This window comes from Pyrus communis, chromosome 1 (genome assembly GCF_963583255.1).
Source record: "Pyrus communis chromosome 1, drPyrComm1.1, whole genome shotgun sequence".
Taxonomy (NCBI): domain Eukaryota; kingdom Viridiplantae; phylum Streptophyta; class Magnoliopsida; order Rosales; family Rosaceae; genus Pyrus; species Pyrus communis.
The window spans coordinates 33,580,514-33,598,113 of NC_084803.1; the positions used below are offsets into that span (position 1 = coordinate 33,580,514).

General features: G+C 36.7%; 1 protein-coding gene across 1 annotated transcript; it reads right to left on the minus strand.

The window, feature by feature from the left end:
- Positions 1-70: 70 nt before the first annotated feature.
- Positions 71-2,031, minus strand: LOC137715123 (probable E3 ubiquitin-protein ligase RHC1A). Its single transcript, XM_068454351.1, has 3 exons — positions 1,670-2,031; positions 551-1,216; positions 71-305 (listed from the first exon to the last, which is right to left on the minus strand). Exons 1-3 carry the CDS (start codon positions 2,028-2,030, stop codon positions 271-273), a joined length of 1,062 nt encoding a protein of 353 aa, XP_068310452.1. The 5' UTR covers position 2,031; the 3' UTR covers positions 71-270.
- Between the last annotated feature and the right edge of the window lie 15,569 nt (positions 2,032-17,600).

Here is a 17,600-nt window from a genome sequence, read left to right on the forward strand (position 1 = left end):
TATCAGAACATTAAAAACAGTATTTTGGTTGAAGGTTTAAGGTTTTGCTGCGGCGTTGAGTGCCGATTGTTATCTGAAGGACCAGATTGCCGCTGCAGAATGTCATTACGGTTAAAACACGAACAGCTTTTAACCAAATGTTGATCAAGCTTTCTGTGTTATAATTTCCTGCTTACCTTAGAGATAGAAATGAGCGTATGATAGAGGGATGGAGAGGAATAAGAGCCAACGTAACGGCGTCTGGCGTAATTAACGGGGCTATATTAAGGGCTAAAGAATATTGCAAGAACTCCACCATGGATCACCTGCATCAAAAATCAAAGTTATTACTAAACGAAATGGTTCACGTCGTTGGGTGAACAGAGTACGAGATGAATGTCGCTAAACGAAATGGTTATTAACTCGAAGAAATTGAAGTTGCACTGGTATTATTAATTTTTGTGGTGGGAAGAGGTACAATGCTTTAAACTAAAAATATATGGAATACAAATCAATCACTGTTATCACAATTATGTATAAAATTCATAACAAGTAATAATTTAACACTAACCAGCTCCAGAGGTAGAAGCAGCACTACCACCTCGTGGCTCGATTCGACGATACCTTGCTCGAGATGGCCACAATGATCCCAACCGACTCCGCCTTCCACGCCTCTCTCCGCCACTATTCGAGCCCCCTGACTCGTCCAATCCACCACCAGATACCGCAATCTCGACCCGGCAGACCGGGCAAGAGTTGTGAAGCCTCAGCCACGGAATAATACAATCGCTGTGGTATATGTGATTGCATGGCAACTCCCTCGCCTCTCCACCAACCTTAAACTCCTCCATGCAAACTGGGCAGCAGGAGTCGTTGATCAAATGGGCCTCGCTTATTTCCACAGTTGGTATTGCGTTGATTGCTGATTCTGGTACTGGAGGCGGCCCGGGCCTGTCGTTTTGAGTTAATTCCTCGATCAGTCCTTGAAGGCCCGGCCCAAACAAATAGTCTCCTAGAGTGACTCCACGTGGAACAGACAGCATTGGGTTTTCAGGTGATTGGGAAGTGGGTCCAACGGGATTAGAGGGATCATCGACGGGTCGGACAATAATCCAAGTCCTGGGACGGTTTCGAGTACGGGGTTCGGGTTCTAGTTCCCGGTTTTCTCCACCATCAAAGCTACGGTTGCGCGGCCGCCGCCGTCTCCTGTTTGTCCACAAATCTCGAACTTCAGGTTCTGTTACAAAGCAATGTATCAAATATCAAAGAAAAGTCTTGCAAATTCATATGGACTGTTTGGCTTCTTAAACTGTAAGAGCCAAAACATCATTATTAATCATACTTTGACACATACCAAAATATTTCATTCAAACAATAAAACAAAAGAACTTTATGCATTGTGTCAAAATTTAATTTCTCAGCAAGAAGGAATGATTCGTTGGGCCAAATATGTTTCTAAGAACGAAAAATTTTAAGCCGTCAAAAAATTTATTGATGGAGCAAGATTTTCATAGTTAATGATTACCATTGAATTTGTTGGCGTTGGCTATTTGGTCGGTATTCATAACATCGATAGAAATATATATATATATATATATATATATCCATAATGTAAGAACAATATATATATATATATATCCATAATGTAAGAACAACTATAAATTAACTCTCAAAATTCAAGAGCACGCACCTATACCTGTTCCCCCGCCCTCATGCTCATGGCGGCGTCGTCCTCCGGGATCAGCCTCTGGGTCAAATAATCCACGGTTAAAAGGTCCCATGAACTGGTCGAACATGAGGGAAAGTGCTTCCAGCAGACGAGCTTCTGGGGATGGATCGAAACTGGTGTAGTCTACGAGCAGTCTAGGCCTAATCGACATGTCAAACTCGGAGAGAAACTGCCCGAAACAACGAGGGCAGACTATCTCTGATGGGCTGTTGGAGGCAATCCGCACCGTCCGATTGCAGTGGTAGCACCAGTAGAGCTGGTACGGTGGTGTGGTGCCGTCGTCAATGTTAATGTCTCTCGAACGAGTTGGACTCGATGACATGTTTAGTTTTGGGAGCTTGAAAAATATTGACGATTCCGATCCATGTTTAGGGTTTTATTACGAAAGACTATGATGGAGAAATGATGGAAGAGAAAACAAAGAATGGCTTTTGGGGTACACAAAGCAATCCTCTTTCTTTCTATTTCTGCATTCTGGTTTGCATCTAAAGTTTCCTTTGTGGGTTTGTAGGGTTTCACTCCATTTCGTTTTGACAAAGAAAGGGATGAGTGAGCTATTGGGTAACATGCATGCATGCAATGAAACATATGAGGTTTCGTAGTCCGAGAGTATATTCTTGATGGAGAAACATTGCATCCACCCTATGGCTGCGCTACCTTGTTCATTCGTTTGCGGTTAACGTATATTTAAAGAAAACTAATGAAAAGAGGTTCAAAATTTTAAATCTTAACCAAAAATATTTTAGTAACTTTATTTAATTACTGCCTAGGAAAAAATCCAACATAAAAACTTTGTACATAATATATATATATATAATATAATATAATACATTTATAAGACCTATACATACATATATTATTATCCTCATAATTTTTGTTATGATAATTATTATTCAAGGGCTCTAACAGTACGTACGAATATAAGTGCAATTAGGAGGATTATATGGAATGAAATTAAGGTGATGATAACAATATTAGGGTTTAGGGTTGATGTATGAAACTTGGGAATTTTTTTATTAAATAAAGTTATTGGAGTGCTTTTGGTTAAGAAAAAAAAAATTTAGAGAAGCATTTTTCATTAAAACTCCCAATTTTTTACATATTTTATAATTAGGACAGTTATTTTTTCTTAATCATTGTTCAAATATCATCCATGTAAGAAATCCATTAAATTTGATATTGTTAAGTCAATTTATATGTATCAAATAAATAGACAATTTATCATAAAGTTGTTCATTGATACTAAAACTTTCAAATAATTAAAACTTTTGATTTGTTTGATACATATAAATAAGTAAACAATTTTTTATTTGATTGATTACATAAATGATTCTTAGAAGATCAGATTAAGAAAATGAACAATTTCGATTATGAAATATGTATGGTATGGATGAATGAGATGGTGCATCCATGGAATTGATGCACAAATTTTTCATTCTTTAATTTGACGGTCAAATAATAATTGTATTAAATACATATAAGAAGCAACTTTAATTTTTTTTCTTTCTCCATAGTGTTGTAGTCAATATGTAAATTTGAAGGGAACATGGAATTTTTATTGTTTGGGCCTATTGTTTTATGTTTTATGTTTATTTTAGGGAGGTTTTGTGTACATCCAATTTTAGTCCTTGAACACTATTGTTTTTAAGAAAGACTAACGAAAAGTACCCAAAAAAAAAAAACTTTAATTTTAATGAAAAATGACAAATAAAGGTATAGTGAATAGTACCTAGGAAAGGTAAAAATATGATTTTTCATTAAAAATGAACAGTACCGGGAATATTTTGTTAAAACTCCCTTGTTTTTAATACTCAATTTACTCTCACATATTTCTTTGGTCATCCAAAATAATTTACTAAACTTTCAAAAATGTATATATATATTTTTTATGAAGTTATTTTCTCTGAACACCCATTTTTCATTTTCTTTGAACACCCAGTTTTCTTGTATTAATTATTAAGGCTTTCACATAATTTTCTCGCCTCTTTTTGTTTCCCTTTTTTATTTCTTTATTTCACAGTACATAGAAATTGTACTTTTGGGCTCTGAATTTCTCAGGAAAAAAAGTTATCATTGTAGAAGTAAAAGGTTTTGATGAATTGAAATTGGGTTTTTTGACGTTTGGGAAATTTTTTGATGGAAAAGATGATTGGTTACGATGGAAAGAATAATACCAGGGTTTAGAGGTTGATGATTTGTCGAGAGAGAAGAGTGTTGCGGCAGGGAGGAGAAGGTTGATGTTCTTGGGAGTCGCTGGTGATGCCGATGGCGGAACAAGCTGTGTGGATGGTGGTTGGTTGGGTTGATAAGTTGCGTCGTTGCGGCTTCTAGCATTCTATAATTTTTTTATTATTGATAATTGTGTTTTACTTAAGAGAATTAAAAAAGTAAATACAATTAATTGTAGCATTACTCACGCAAATAATAATTTTCCTAAAAATCACTAAAGTCCATTGTGATAATTTTATATATGTACTAATCCACTCGCAGAGATCGATGCCTTAGAGCAACTCCATACTTTAAAAAATACGTCAGCACCCAGCTAATTTAATTCACTCAGTGAACCGTGAATTTGTGATAGACCCAATAAATAGTAATTGGTCAAATGCATCTCTACCTCTAAAAAATACGCTGGCACAAACGATCTCCATCCTTACAAAATTACATTTTATCCTCTCAAATTTGGATATCATTGCAACCGCATACATCTTTTAAACATTTCAATTTCATACATTAGTTATTATTTCATTCCAATATCATACGTCCGTTACAAATTCTATTTTGTGGTTATGGGTTTTTTTTTTTTTTTTTTTTTGCTGAATTGGTAATTTTATTTTAAAACTTAAGAAAAAAGAAAAAAAAAAAAAAGCTAAAGCAAAACTTTATCAGGGTCCCCGAGCTCTCCGCCGTTCATCCTCACCCTCCTTTCCCCCTTCGTCCTTCCCTCTCCAGTGATTTTTTCAGCAATGAGAAATCGACTTCTTCAACAGTGAGAAATCAACTTCTTTTCCAAACCTACCACCATAGACAAATAGACCCACGACCAAGGATCTCTCCCAACCCATAAACCCCCTCCTCACCTAACGCCACCTGAACCCGACTAAGATCATCCTACTTCCAATTCAAATTTGGTTGTGCACTCTAAGGTTGTATGGCTCGGATCTAGCGCGGTGATGAAGATGAAGAAGGAAACGATGTTCTTCATGGCGTGTCGGTGTACATCAAGAGCTCGATGAGCCCTGATTTACAAGGGTGGTTGCTATTGGGATTGTGGTTGCGGAGTCCAACAGAGAAGACGACGAAGGGGGTCTTCTGGTGGCGTCGGGAAACCAGAAACTAGAGAACGGAGTGAGACACGGTAGAAGCTGGCTAGTGACGTCACATAGTCCAGCACATTTTGGACCGGCGTAGAAGATGGCTTGGGCTGGGTGCCAGCCTAATTTGGATCGGCTGGGGCATTTTTTAGGTAGGCTGGCATGTTTTATAGGCTTTTAGCAGGCCTACCCCAATGGGGTAGAGTTGCTCTTATAGTTTTAGAGCGACTGTTTACACACTTTCGCGGGTCAATGTAGCAGATCTTAAAAAACTTTTGAATATGAGTTTAACTTGTTATAAAAAGGATGTAAGAGCCTTTTTCTTTTAAATAAAATTAATGGGTATCTAAAAACGAAACTTAGGTATACAAAAAAACCTCCCTGTTTTAATTATATGGGCCAGATCATAGGGCTTAACTTAAAAACGAAACTTAAGACTTAACTTAAAAATGAGCCATGCCTGCAGATTGTTTGAATAACCAGCCCAAAAATGAGATATGAAATGATAACTCAGCCCCATCGACCAAAATTTGTTTAATGATCACATTATTCGGTGGAAAACTAACAATTACAAGTCATTGATCACATCCACGAGATAAAAGTGACTACAATTATGAAACCAAGGAAGATTTCAAATGAAGAAAACAATGTTATAATTAGTGATTTGAGGTCAGATTATAAAGTTGCACCGTCATGACTGACTCACTCTTCAAACCTTTACTTTCTTTTAAATAACTAATTAACTCATGATCTTGTGCATGTATCATTGCCCTTAGTTCAATTTTTATTTTTATTTTTTATACAACGGTATATTTACATTTATGAGGTAAAAATTAAAATTGAGTCATATAACATCCTAGTTATAATAATTTGATATCTCAAAATTTTCATTAACTGAAGTGGAATTTTAAACTTTTCGCTTGTGAAATAGGGAGATAGAATACCAATTCACTATACTAATATTTATTTCCTCTACTTGATTGATTGTTTCAATGAAAATATACAGGTATGATGAGATTCTTTATAGTCTTTTCAGGTCTGAGGGATAGATAATCGTGACTTGCTACCTCTTCATTTTCATAAAGAAAAAAAAAAGTGAAAATGTTGAGGAATGGTCGACAATAATTTAGATATACCTATTTTTTTTGGTACCGATTGAAAAAGAAAAGAACTTATATTCATCATGTGCGTGACCATTTAATATATGCAACTGGCTCTGGATCTTGTTTCCCAAGGAAATACCAAAAGAAACATATTTAAAATGCATTTGAATAATGCAAACCTAATCTTTGACAAAAGAAAAGTTCATGATCATCAAACATTTTTAATCAATTTTCTATGTGTGTTCATTAATTATATACATATTTTTGGTACAATAACTCTCGGTATATTTTGAATTTAAGCGCTGAATTTTCCACCATAATTTTATTAAAGTGTGACGGAAAGTACCATCACCAGCAACCAACTAACTGGGGTACCCTTTCAGTCAATCATGTAGCTGAAGAAATTAATTTGAAAATGAACTTTGACGGTTCAAAATTCAAATATTAAACAAAAATGATCTACTAATTAATAAAACTCTCTTTATCAACCAAAAGATGATGAAAAAACAAATTAGTCTTCTGTCGCACAAAACAAATGATGAGAAATAATGTAATTTCACAGGTCTAAATTTTACTTTTTTTATTGAAGCCTTACCTACAGGTGATGTTAAAATACCTTCAATATTAAATAAAATTAAATAAAAAAAAAAAAAAAACCTCTCACTCCCCCCACATTCTCTCTCTCCCTCTCTCCTTCTCATTTTCTAAAAAAATGTGTTCATACACATAAAGTGTGTAGACAAATGCTAGTGTGTGTGTATATGTATGTATTCTAAGTGATGCAATGGCGTACGTAAAACTCGCTTTACGGTGGTACCCATGCATGATAATTTCAATATGCAATTAACTAAAGGTAAGTAATATATAAGATGATGATAGAGAACAATATAATTTTTTTCATTGCATATAATTGGAGAGCCCAATCGCTCATCTCTACTAATTAATAAAATACTCATTGTCAACCAAAGCCTTATGAAATTATCAATTTAACTCTCTAATTAAAACAGAACATGAATAAGAAATATGGGGCAAAAATCTAATTTCACACAACCGATTTTTTTTGTTTTTTTTTTTAAAGCCTCACCTTCATGTAATCCTAACATATCTCTAATTATAAAAAATAAAAATAAAAAATACACTTCCCACTCCTACATTCTCTATCACTTTCTGCCTCTCTCCTTCTATTCCAAAAACAAAAATTAAAAAATTTCTCACACTTTGTGTGTGCCCATAAGCTAGTTAGATATTAATTTAACATGACAATCACTCTCGTATGAGTCCGTTCCACAAGTAATCTTATAATCCGAACTACTCATTTTTTTTTGTTTATCATACATTTACCCTTCTAGTTCACTCATATTGAAAAATCGTTTAGCCCTTTAATTATTATTATGCAACATTTCATTATTTTTTGACAAACTTTGTTCGCTTAATATATCATAATCAAGAGACTTCCATTTCAATGAATTTTTTGCATGCATGATTTTTCAATAATAACTTCAAAAATAATTGATTTGTTGTGGCCTATTTTATATGAGGGACTGAGAAGGTACAACAGCAGAGAGAGAAAGTATCAATTGTACATTGCTGAGGGATTGTGTGATTCTCCTTATGCTAGTATCTTTATTTATAGTAAAAGAGGAGAGGATTAACCTATCCTCCAAGTACGTACAATCCTATAAGGAAAGAATCACTAGAATAATGGATAATCTAGAAACCAAATCTATCTAGGATTTAGACAATCACATTTAGATAATATTCATAAAACTCCCCCTTAAGTGTGTAAATACTCAAGTAGATGCAAAATCAGGTTTGGTAAAGGTGAGGAAGTCAACTCGTCAGCACTGAACTAGGAATACGTTAGTCTCAAACAAACAAAACTTGCATATGCAAATAAGTCTCACAAAACCCAGCTAAAGTAAACCCAATATGGGACAAAAACCCATAGTCCAAGGAAAAAGGCGAGTTGGATGCAAAGCCAATATAAACGCATTTGGAATGTACACAAGGGTATGACCAACCCATGATAGGTGCCTCATTAAAACCTATTCAGGTAGCAAAAATCCAAAGGGGACAATGCTCCTAATCGTAGGGAAAATAATATATTAAGGTCAAATGAGTGTACTTCGGGATACTCCCTCTAAGTTTGACATATTTCCAAAGAGAACTAACAATGTTATAACTCAGAAAGTTTACACATACCAACTCTTTGGACAAGCTTCTGAAAAGTAGACTTCGGCAGTGATTTAGTGAAAAGGTCGACCAGGTGTTCTGATGTTCTTGTTATTGCTGGGAGAAAAAGAATTTCGACGCAATATGCTTGGTGTTGTCTGTTTAGATATATCCCTTCTTAAGCTGCTTGATACATGTTGCGTTGTCTTCATAGATAGTTGCAGGGACATCACCTTTAGAAGAAAGTTCGTAGATGCTTTGAATATATTCCATAAATGCTCTCAACCAAAAGCAATCTCGAGTGACTTCATGTAGAGCGAGTATCTCAGCATGGTTCGAAGAAGTCACAACTAAGGTTTATTTGGTCGACCTTTAATAAATTTTAGTGTCTCTAACGGTAAAGATGTAGTCCATTTGAGAATGTGCCTTGTGCGGGTCAAACAAGTACCATGCGTCAGTATAACCAACAAGGCAAGAATCAACCTAAGAACCAATGGGGGTGGTGACTTCATTCTAGGATTCATCGGGATAGAATAAACCCAAATTTGTCGTACCTTTGAGGTAGCGGAAGATGTTTTTAACACCTACTAGTGTTCGTGTGTAGGTTCATTGCTGTATCTCATTATACGATTCACAACAAAGGAGATGTCAGGTCTAGTGCACTGAGATAAGTACAATAATGAGTCAATTGCACTAAGGTAAGGAACTTCTGGTTCTAAGATCTCTTCATCATCGTCTTTAGGATGGAAAAAGATCTCGTTTTCCTTCTAGCGTTCGGACGACCATATGAGTACTTAAAGGCTTCACTTTATCCTCATTAAAATGGCGTAACACCTTTTGGGTGTAGTTCGATTAATGTAAAAGAATGCCATTTGAACGATGCTTGATCTCCAGACAGAGACAATATGAAGTTTTCCCTACATCATTCATCTCAAATTCCAACTTCAAGTGCGTAGTGGTTCTTTTGAGCTCTTTTGGAGTCCCGATGAGGTTCATGTCATCGACATAAACTGCAAAAATTGCAAATCCGGATGATAGCATATGATTGACTAGCTGCAGAGTGTTGGGCATGTCCATTGAGGTAAGGCAATCTACTTAATACGTTTGTAGCGTCCTATCTTTTTGGGATATGGGTTCGACGTTCGTAGGGTACGTCAATCTTTGTAGGAACATTTGTAGCTGGTATATGTGATCTCATCGTCTTTGTTGGACCAGTAAATGCATTCTTCACACTTTAGTTTTAGAATGTGCGTGCTAGATCCTAATGAGATGTAGTGGAAGTTGTCCACGATAATAAACGTTGTTCTTCTGGAACGTCGATGTTCTTATTTTCTCTTAACAACGAGAAGTTGGTCTCATAAAAGTGACGATCCGCGAAACAAGTGTACGCTAAAGAGATCGTCTTTCAAAAGTTATAAGTGACAAATGATTGAACAAGAATCATATCCAACATAGATTCTCATCCTTCTCTGAGGACGCATTTTCGTACGTAAGGGTGGCGTAATTGGCACATCGGCGACACAACAAAAAACGCATGGATACGAGATGTCGGGCTCATATCCAATTACCAACTAAATAGTAGAATAAGGTTGGGTGGTGACGGGCCTCAGGTGGACTAGCACTACTGAAGTATTGCATAGCCCTAGATAAAAATTGGAAGTTTGGTACACATGACTAAAGTCCGAGCGATCAATTGGAGGTGCTTAATGAACGCTTATGTTAGGCCGTTCTTGGTATGAGCATGGGGTATGTGATGTTCAACTTCAATCCCAACCGACATGCAATAGTCATCGAAGGTTTTCGATGTGAATTATCCAGTATTATCCAATCAAAATTGACTGGATCAGATAATCATGGTGGTGAGCCCTTTGCTTAATAATTGAAGTTAGGAGTTTAGAGAATGCAGCGTTTCTTGTAGATTGGACACACACGTGTGACCAACGTATAGAAGCATCAACCAATACCATAAAGTATCTAAATGGTTCGCAATGAGGTTGAATCAATCCACAAATGTCCCTTTCAATCCTTTGAAGAAAGATTGGAGAATCCGTTGAACTTACCCAATTAACAAGCTTTTCATAAGAAATCATGGGGGATGTAGCCTAATCTTTCGATTAGGGGATGCCAATGTGTAACTTGAGGATGCGACGCAACACACGACGTCCATGATGCCCCAATCGATCATTTCAAAGTGAAGTTTCAGTTGCAAGGACAGGTACAGGGACGACACCAAAATGGTGTCGTGTTTTGGGTTCTAGGGAGCAGCAAAGCTCTATAGCTCGACTCAACTCGGGTTGCTTGGCGACACGGCTCGAAGTCGCTACTCGCTGGGTTTTTTGTTTTTTTTTTAAACCCTAAATTTTTCTTCACAATATCAAATCACAAAATATATAAAAAAATTCAAATAGATTGCAAAAACATTTTATGCAAAAAATATAATTCCAAAAGTGAAAAGTCGGGTACATCCATTATGGTGAAGGTTTATGCAATCAAGGATGAAAAATATCGACAATTAAGATCATGTTTTAGAAGAACCTGAATTACGTGGTGATATTGGTGAACTCGTTTGTAATAGAAATCCCCTTCAGATTTTGCGTGAGGGAGATAGAGGGTGTGGCAATAGAGGGAGAAAGGAGAAATTGTAAAATGCTTAGGGATTGTGTTTATTTTCTTATGTTAGTGACACACCCCGACCGAGATCAGGGCATGCTGGCCGTCACGTGGAAGTGACGTAACCATGTGCATAGTGCGGAAGCTAATAAAATAAAAATAAAAGTACGAAATGAATAAAATCCAGCTCTACACAAAGTAAGAGCATACATGTGCAAGCGTAAGTGTGAATACAAAGTTCAGAGCACGAAGACCTAATGCAGTCCGGGAGAAACGACACTACAAAAGCACACCCGAAGGTGGTCCTACACTGGTAGTAGTCTGTCAGATATGCCGGGGAAAACCTCAGGGAAGCCATCAACCGTGCTAGCCAACTAGAACCTGGAGGGGCGCAAAACAAAAGCGTGAGTGGGCAAAAACAAAGCTTTTCAAGAACCATTTCATAAACAAAGTTCTAACCCCTTGCCGTAAAACCTGTATACTTCCCAGAAAATATAATATACATATATATCAATCATGCTCGGAAAGTATGCTATGCCAAAACCTCAAAGTAAAATGCAAGTGCTCAGGTAATATCACCTCAATGCCATATAATCTGTCAGCCAGAGTCACCTAGTGTGACCTGTACGGCTGAATCTAGAGCTCAAATCTCCATCTCACTAACTAGACCTGCACACGAGTCGGAACCACCTAAAGTGATCTGTACGACAAGCCTGGGTGTAATATAAGTACGCTCAAGTGCTACGATCACGTGAAGGCTGGGCGAATAATCGCGGGTCACCTACGAGTCGGAACCACCTAAAGTGGTCTGTACGACAGGACTGTACACCTAACTTGGATCCAAGATGAGCGTATGGTGCGGGAGGTGAACATCACGTGAAGGACTGTGCCCAACTCTGGACGGGAGCACTAACACCGGGGGTGCAGGTTATGAGCTCTCTATGCATCTCAAATCACTATTGAATGTAAACATAAATCATAACTCACCTGGCACTTACCTGTGCGTCCGCAGCACAAAAAATATATAAACATATGCAACTCATAATGCGTAAATAAATGGCAAACTATAGGCATGTCATATAAACGTATAATGTTTCAAATCAATTTATGGGAAAAACATAAGTATATAGGTATATACGGAAAACCAAAAGCCCACTCACTGGTATGTGTAAGGGTCGTAACCCCCCTGCCTCGAGTGACCACGCTCGTCCTCGGGATAGGTATCACCTATATGCGAAACAACTATAAAAACGTTAATTTTAAAACACAGAACCAACCTTATGAAATAACTTCTCATACAATGCTCAAATGGGGTGTATGAATACACCAACGTGATCTACTCAACCTGAGGAACATCCCCATATTTTTAGAAAAATTTTCCATCGCCGCACGCGCCGGCCACGCGCAGGCACGTGCCTGGCACGTTGACGGCGTCAGTTAACGCCGTCAGGAATATTCCGTTAACTTTAACGGATTCCGTTAACGTCGTTAGGAATATTCCGTCCAAACTGACGGAATATTCCGTCATCTTCTCTGGCGAGGCTCCGGCACCGGAAAATCATGAAATTTTCAAATCTTCTTATCTTCTTCGTTTTTCCACCAAATTTCACAAAATTGGTACCAAAATGAAGCTTACAACGAGAGGAACAAATTCATACCACTTTCAAGTGCTAAAATCCACGGAATCTTGTCGGAAAAACACCCCCAACTCCGGCCAACCTCGAAACTCACGATCCCGACGTCCAAAACCTTCAAACGAACCACCCCAAGCCTCCCAAGGACCTCACCAAGCTTCCTACAAGCTTGAAATTCCCAAAAACATAAGAATTTACGTGTGCATGAACAGTGACAAAAATCGTGTATCCCGAGTTCCACGTGAAAACGAAGGTATCCTTACCTGAAATGGGTATGGTTGAACTTCTACGGACCTCACGAGCATGAATATATACTTTGTTTCTTCGATCTGTGAAGATTACAAGGGTTTCTAGGTATGTCCGTACAAATGGAAGTAAATTGGGAAAGGGAAAGGGCACAGGACAGGATGCAGGGCAGGGAAGGGTGAAGGAAATGTGTGGGGGAAAGTGTGTGGTCCAAAACCAGCCACACCAAGCTCAAAACAACCACACAACGTAAAAAAATCACACTAGGGGCAAAATCGTCTTTTCACGCGTACGTTTTAAAAATTATCGGAACGGGCTGTCACATTAGTGCCTGTATTTATAGTAAACCTAGATAATATGATTAACTTGTCTCCAAGTAAGTACAACACTTTAGGAAACGAATCACTAGAATAATAGATAATTAGGAAACCAAAACTATCTAGGATTTACACAATGACATTTAGATAATATGCATAAAATGGTTCAGATTAATGAAAAATATTGTACTAGACTAGACGTGGTTAGCGCCATCTTAGATTGCTAACTATACCGGTTCAAATTATTATTATTATTAGTCTACTCTGTAAAATTTAACTTATAGACTTTGTCTTTTAACAAAATTTTACCATATTCTGTAGAACTAAATTGTTATAAGATTATAAATTTCCAAAAAAAAAAAAAATTGTTATAAGATTATATAGAACTAATTATTGCATTCTCTAAATTAATTTTTGTGTGCCGTAGCTTATTAACGTGGACGTTTATAATCTACTCAACGTTGTGATTTTTTGACTTGGACCTTCTGCGTTTGATAATGACCCAAATCAAAAGGGACTTGAAAACTGGGATCCGCATAAAGAAAAACAATAACCTAGGCACTAAGTCAATAAAGAGGACTGGAATTAGGTAACTAAACCTCTCACAACTACTTCCATAATTGCCAAGGAACAGGTGCAGATACCGTCACATTTGGCTACTTCCTTCTTTTTTTTTTTTTTTTAATTTTTTTTATATTTTATTTTCTTTATTTATTAAATCATAAGTGAGATAAAGTCATTTTTCTTTTTCTTTTTCTTTTTCTTTATTTATTTATTAAATCATAAGTGAGATAAAGTCATTTTTCTTCAGCTGTTTGCAGGGGACCGCTAGCAAGTTTTGATATCAACGGTCAGGAGACCCGATCGAAGATCTCCTAAAGACCAGAAACTAGGTCTTTTTCTTCTTCTTTTAATTTTTGGTCCGATGATCACGAACTAGGTCATGGTTTGATAAGTTCATCCCAACTTTGATTGACCGTTTCGATATTATTTTTATATTTTTTCCTCTATTTTGGTGTGTAAGGACAAGTGTACTTTTGCTTGGTTAAGAACAAAGTTATTGTCGAAAATTCAGATCACCTGCGTAATGGTGTAATTCAATATTTGGTCAATGGAGTAAAAGAAAAATACACAAACACTGTATTATACTCCAATGTATCGTATAGATTACTGTTTTAGATTGTTAGATCATTAGATTTTTAATTAAGAATCTACCGACTAAACATCTCGGTGTATAAAATGCCCGAAGCATATTAGGAAGTCCCCTATGAAAGATAAAAAAGACAGTGAGCACCACTAATTTAAAGAAAGGTAATGGTAGAAGCTTTTGTAAAAAAGCAACAATTAAACCTTTTGGTTAATTTGGAAACAAAGTTACAAAACAAGCCAAAAGCTAACTAGAGTTTCCCATTTATGAAATTAATTTGTCTTTTTCTTATCGGAATGGCATATTTCTTTTTGCACCACATGATCCCAAGCTCCCAATGCTTTAAGATCATCAGCTGCCATTCAAGATTAATTTGGAAATGGAAAATGAAATTTAACAACAGAAAAAAGGACTTTTTTTTTTTCTCAGTGGTGCTCAAAATCAAAGTGCTTAAAATGGACAAATAAAGCTCATCACGAAACAGATTCGTAAGTGATCACTTCCATCTTTTGTGCAAGGCCAAAATTCAATTCCTTGTAAACATTATATACTTTTGTAGTTGAAGAAAGCATTTGCACTCCATCTGTGGAAATTTTCTCAATTATAATTGAGAGTTGTGACTGAGAGCAATTTATGCCAATTGTGGAACCAAAAAGCATTTGGCTGGCAACTCCATTATAGAAATGTCATTTTAGAAGAAGAAGATCCAAAGTTACATCATGGTTTGATGCATTTGGAGTCAAACAACAATGGAGAAACCTTTATGTTAGTGTCAAAACTCGGGCGGCTCTTGATTAGAATAAACACGTATTTGCTTCAAGTGTTGTTTTTGGTTTCAATGTGACGAGATGGTTCAAGAGAAAGAGAGAATAGGTGTGCCACTATTAAAGGTTGCCAACAGACAATAATAAGGGTATAGTTGTGTTGTGTTTGCATGTATACCTAACTTCTGAACCAAGTAATTGTGCATTGCATGTGATGCTAGTTTGGTTAAGTTGTTTTTTATGCCTCGAGTGAACGAGGACTTGAAATCCAGTGAAAAATAAGAGTATGCCTAAGTAATACCTAAAATGAAAGTAAAAATGAAAGTAAAGGCAAGAAATTGGATGGAATCAAGATTACAAACGCTTACAAAAGTGATTCTAGGTTGATAAGCCAGTTTACATGGCTTGAAAAGTAAATAGACTTGAAAATGTAAAGAAAGCAATATACTCTAGCATGCCATGTTAGGACAAGATAATGCTAGAGGAGTCCACTGAGGTCACTGGTATCAAACTGGACTAAAAAGGAAACATTACCTCATAGAGATGATCAAGGTGTTTGAAATTGCATGTCAACCAAATCACAACACGAGGTGGCAAAGCTGTAAGAGTTCTAGATCTCAAGGATCATAGCCAGTGTTTGCTTCAAAGGAAGGCTTTGAGATTATAGCTGAAGGGCTAGAGGTTTTGCTAATTAGCAATTTGGGTTGTGCTGAAATCAGTTGGGTTGATTGAAGAATCACTTGGGTTTTGTATAAATGTAGACATTGATTTTGACAAAGGTATTGAGCTTGAAGGCCTTTGGTCCAATTTATAAGCAGTAGAGAATGTGCAACCTCGATCTTATCGCTAAATTAGAGAAGGGGTAGATAGTTTATTTGATGCTAATAATGATTGTGATTCCTGGTTGGTGGCCTTCAGCTGTGTCATATGGTGTTTTGCACGGTTGTTATAAGACATTAGCTTATTGGATGACACGCTCATCAACATTTAAGGAGATGAGATATTCTCAGGTCTGATTGTTTACGTGGCAAACACACTTAAGAGAAAATGGGTTCGAGCTTTCGAATAGGTGTAGAGTGAAGTGAGTTAGTTGTCCAAGCCCTATGATAAAACCCTAGATTAGGCTTAGAAGTTAATGAGCCGAAGTCGTGCGACCTTGTGTAAATAAAAATTTATTGGCCCCATAGCATAATTTATGTTTATTTATGGCCTAAAACAACTTGATATTGTATATCTACAACGGCAAACGCGCGTGGTCATAAACGAAATTAAAAACGGATAGTGCCCATGGTTATAAGATATTTTACAATAGGCTTCACCCGTGGTCCCACAAATCCACAACATCATGCATTTCATTTCTATCACGATTAGTGTTCTAAAAGACTCGCCTTGGGGCGCATCTAGGCGGCCTTGGAGGTGGGGCAGTAGCATTTTCGCCTTTATTTTGCGGCAAAATACTCGCCTAGGCTTCTCGAGTCATGCCTAGGCGCCTAAGGCGTTGATTGGGTAAAAGTAGGGTTCTCTATGCTATTAATTAAGCATAAAAAATTAGAAAAAAATTATGCTTAACTAGGGTTGGTGTGGATAACACGTGGCAAGCATTGGAAGGGATGGTGAGCATACCCTATAATTAGTGTGGGTGAGCAAAAACGCACCCTTGTTTGTATTATTTTCCTGAATATTCTCATGATTGGCCGTAGAAAGAAAAAAAAAATCTTTTTATTTGTATTATTATTTTAATGTTATATATGTGTGTGTGTATATATATTTTTTATTTATTTTAAAAGTCGTTATATTTATCTGGCTAAATAGCCAAAATGGTCTCTGAGATTTGCGTAACACATCACTTTGGTCCCTCAGATTGAAAATCAATAGAAATGGTCCCTGAGATTGTCCACCATCCATCATTTTGGTCATTTCGTTAAAAACTCCGTTAAGTGTCCCGGAGCTCTTGGCCGGAAGTTTGGGCAATTTTAAAGCTTCGTAACTCAATCGTTTCTTAACCAAATTCGACCCATAATATATCAAAATGAAGATAGGAAAGTGTAGAATAAAAATATACCTATTTGAAAGCCCAATGGTTGCTAGAGATGGCTGGAAAATAGCCTCAAAGTTGACCGGTCAGCCTAAAAACTGGAAAACTCGCCGAAAACTGGGTAAACTTTAAATGTTCATAACTTCTTCAATACTCAATGAAATCGAGTGATTCAAAACAAAAATCATACTTCTTGACGGCTAATTCATTGTGGTTGGGCCGGAAAATGGCTCGAAAGTGGCTAACTATTTTTCTAGTTAGCCAATTTCGAGCTGTTTTCCGGACAAACTACAGTGAATTAGCTATCTAGAAAGGTACCATTCTCTTTGTTTTTAAATCACTATTAGTAGAAAGGTACCATTATCTAGAAAGTGGCTAAATATTTTAAATCACTCGATTTTGTTGAGTATTGAAGAAGTTAAGAACGTTTAAAGTTTACTCAGATTCCGGTGAGTTTTCCAATTTTCCCGCGAATAGGTCAACTTTGAGACTATTTTCTGGCCATCTCCAGCAACCATTGGGCTTACAAATAAGTATAATCTTATTCTAC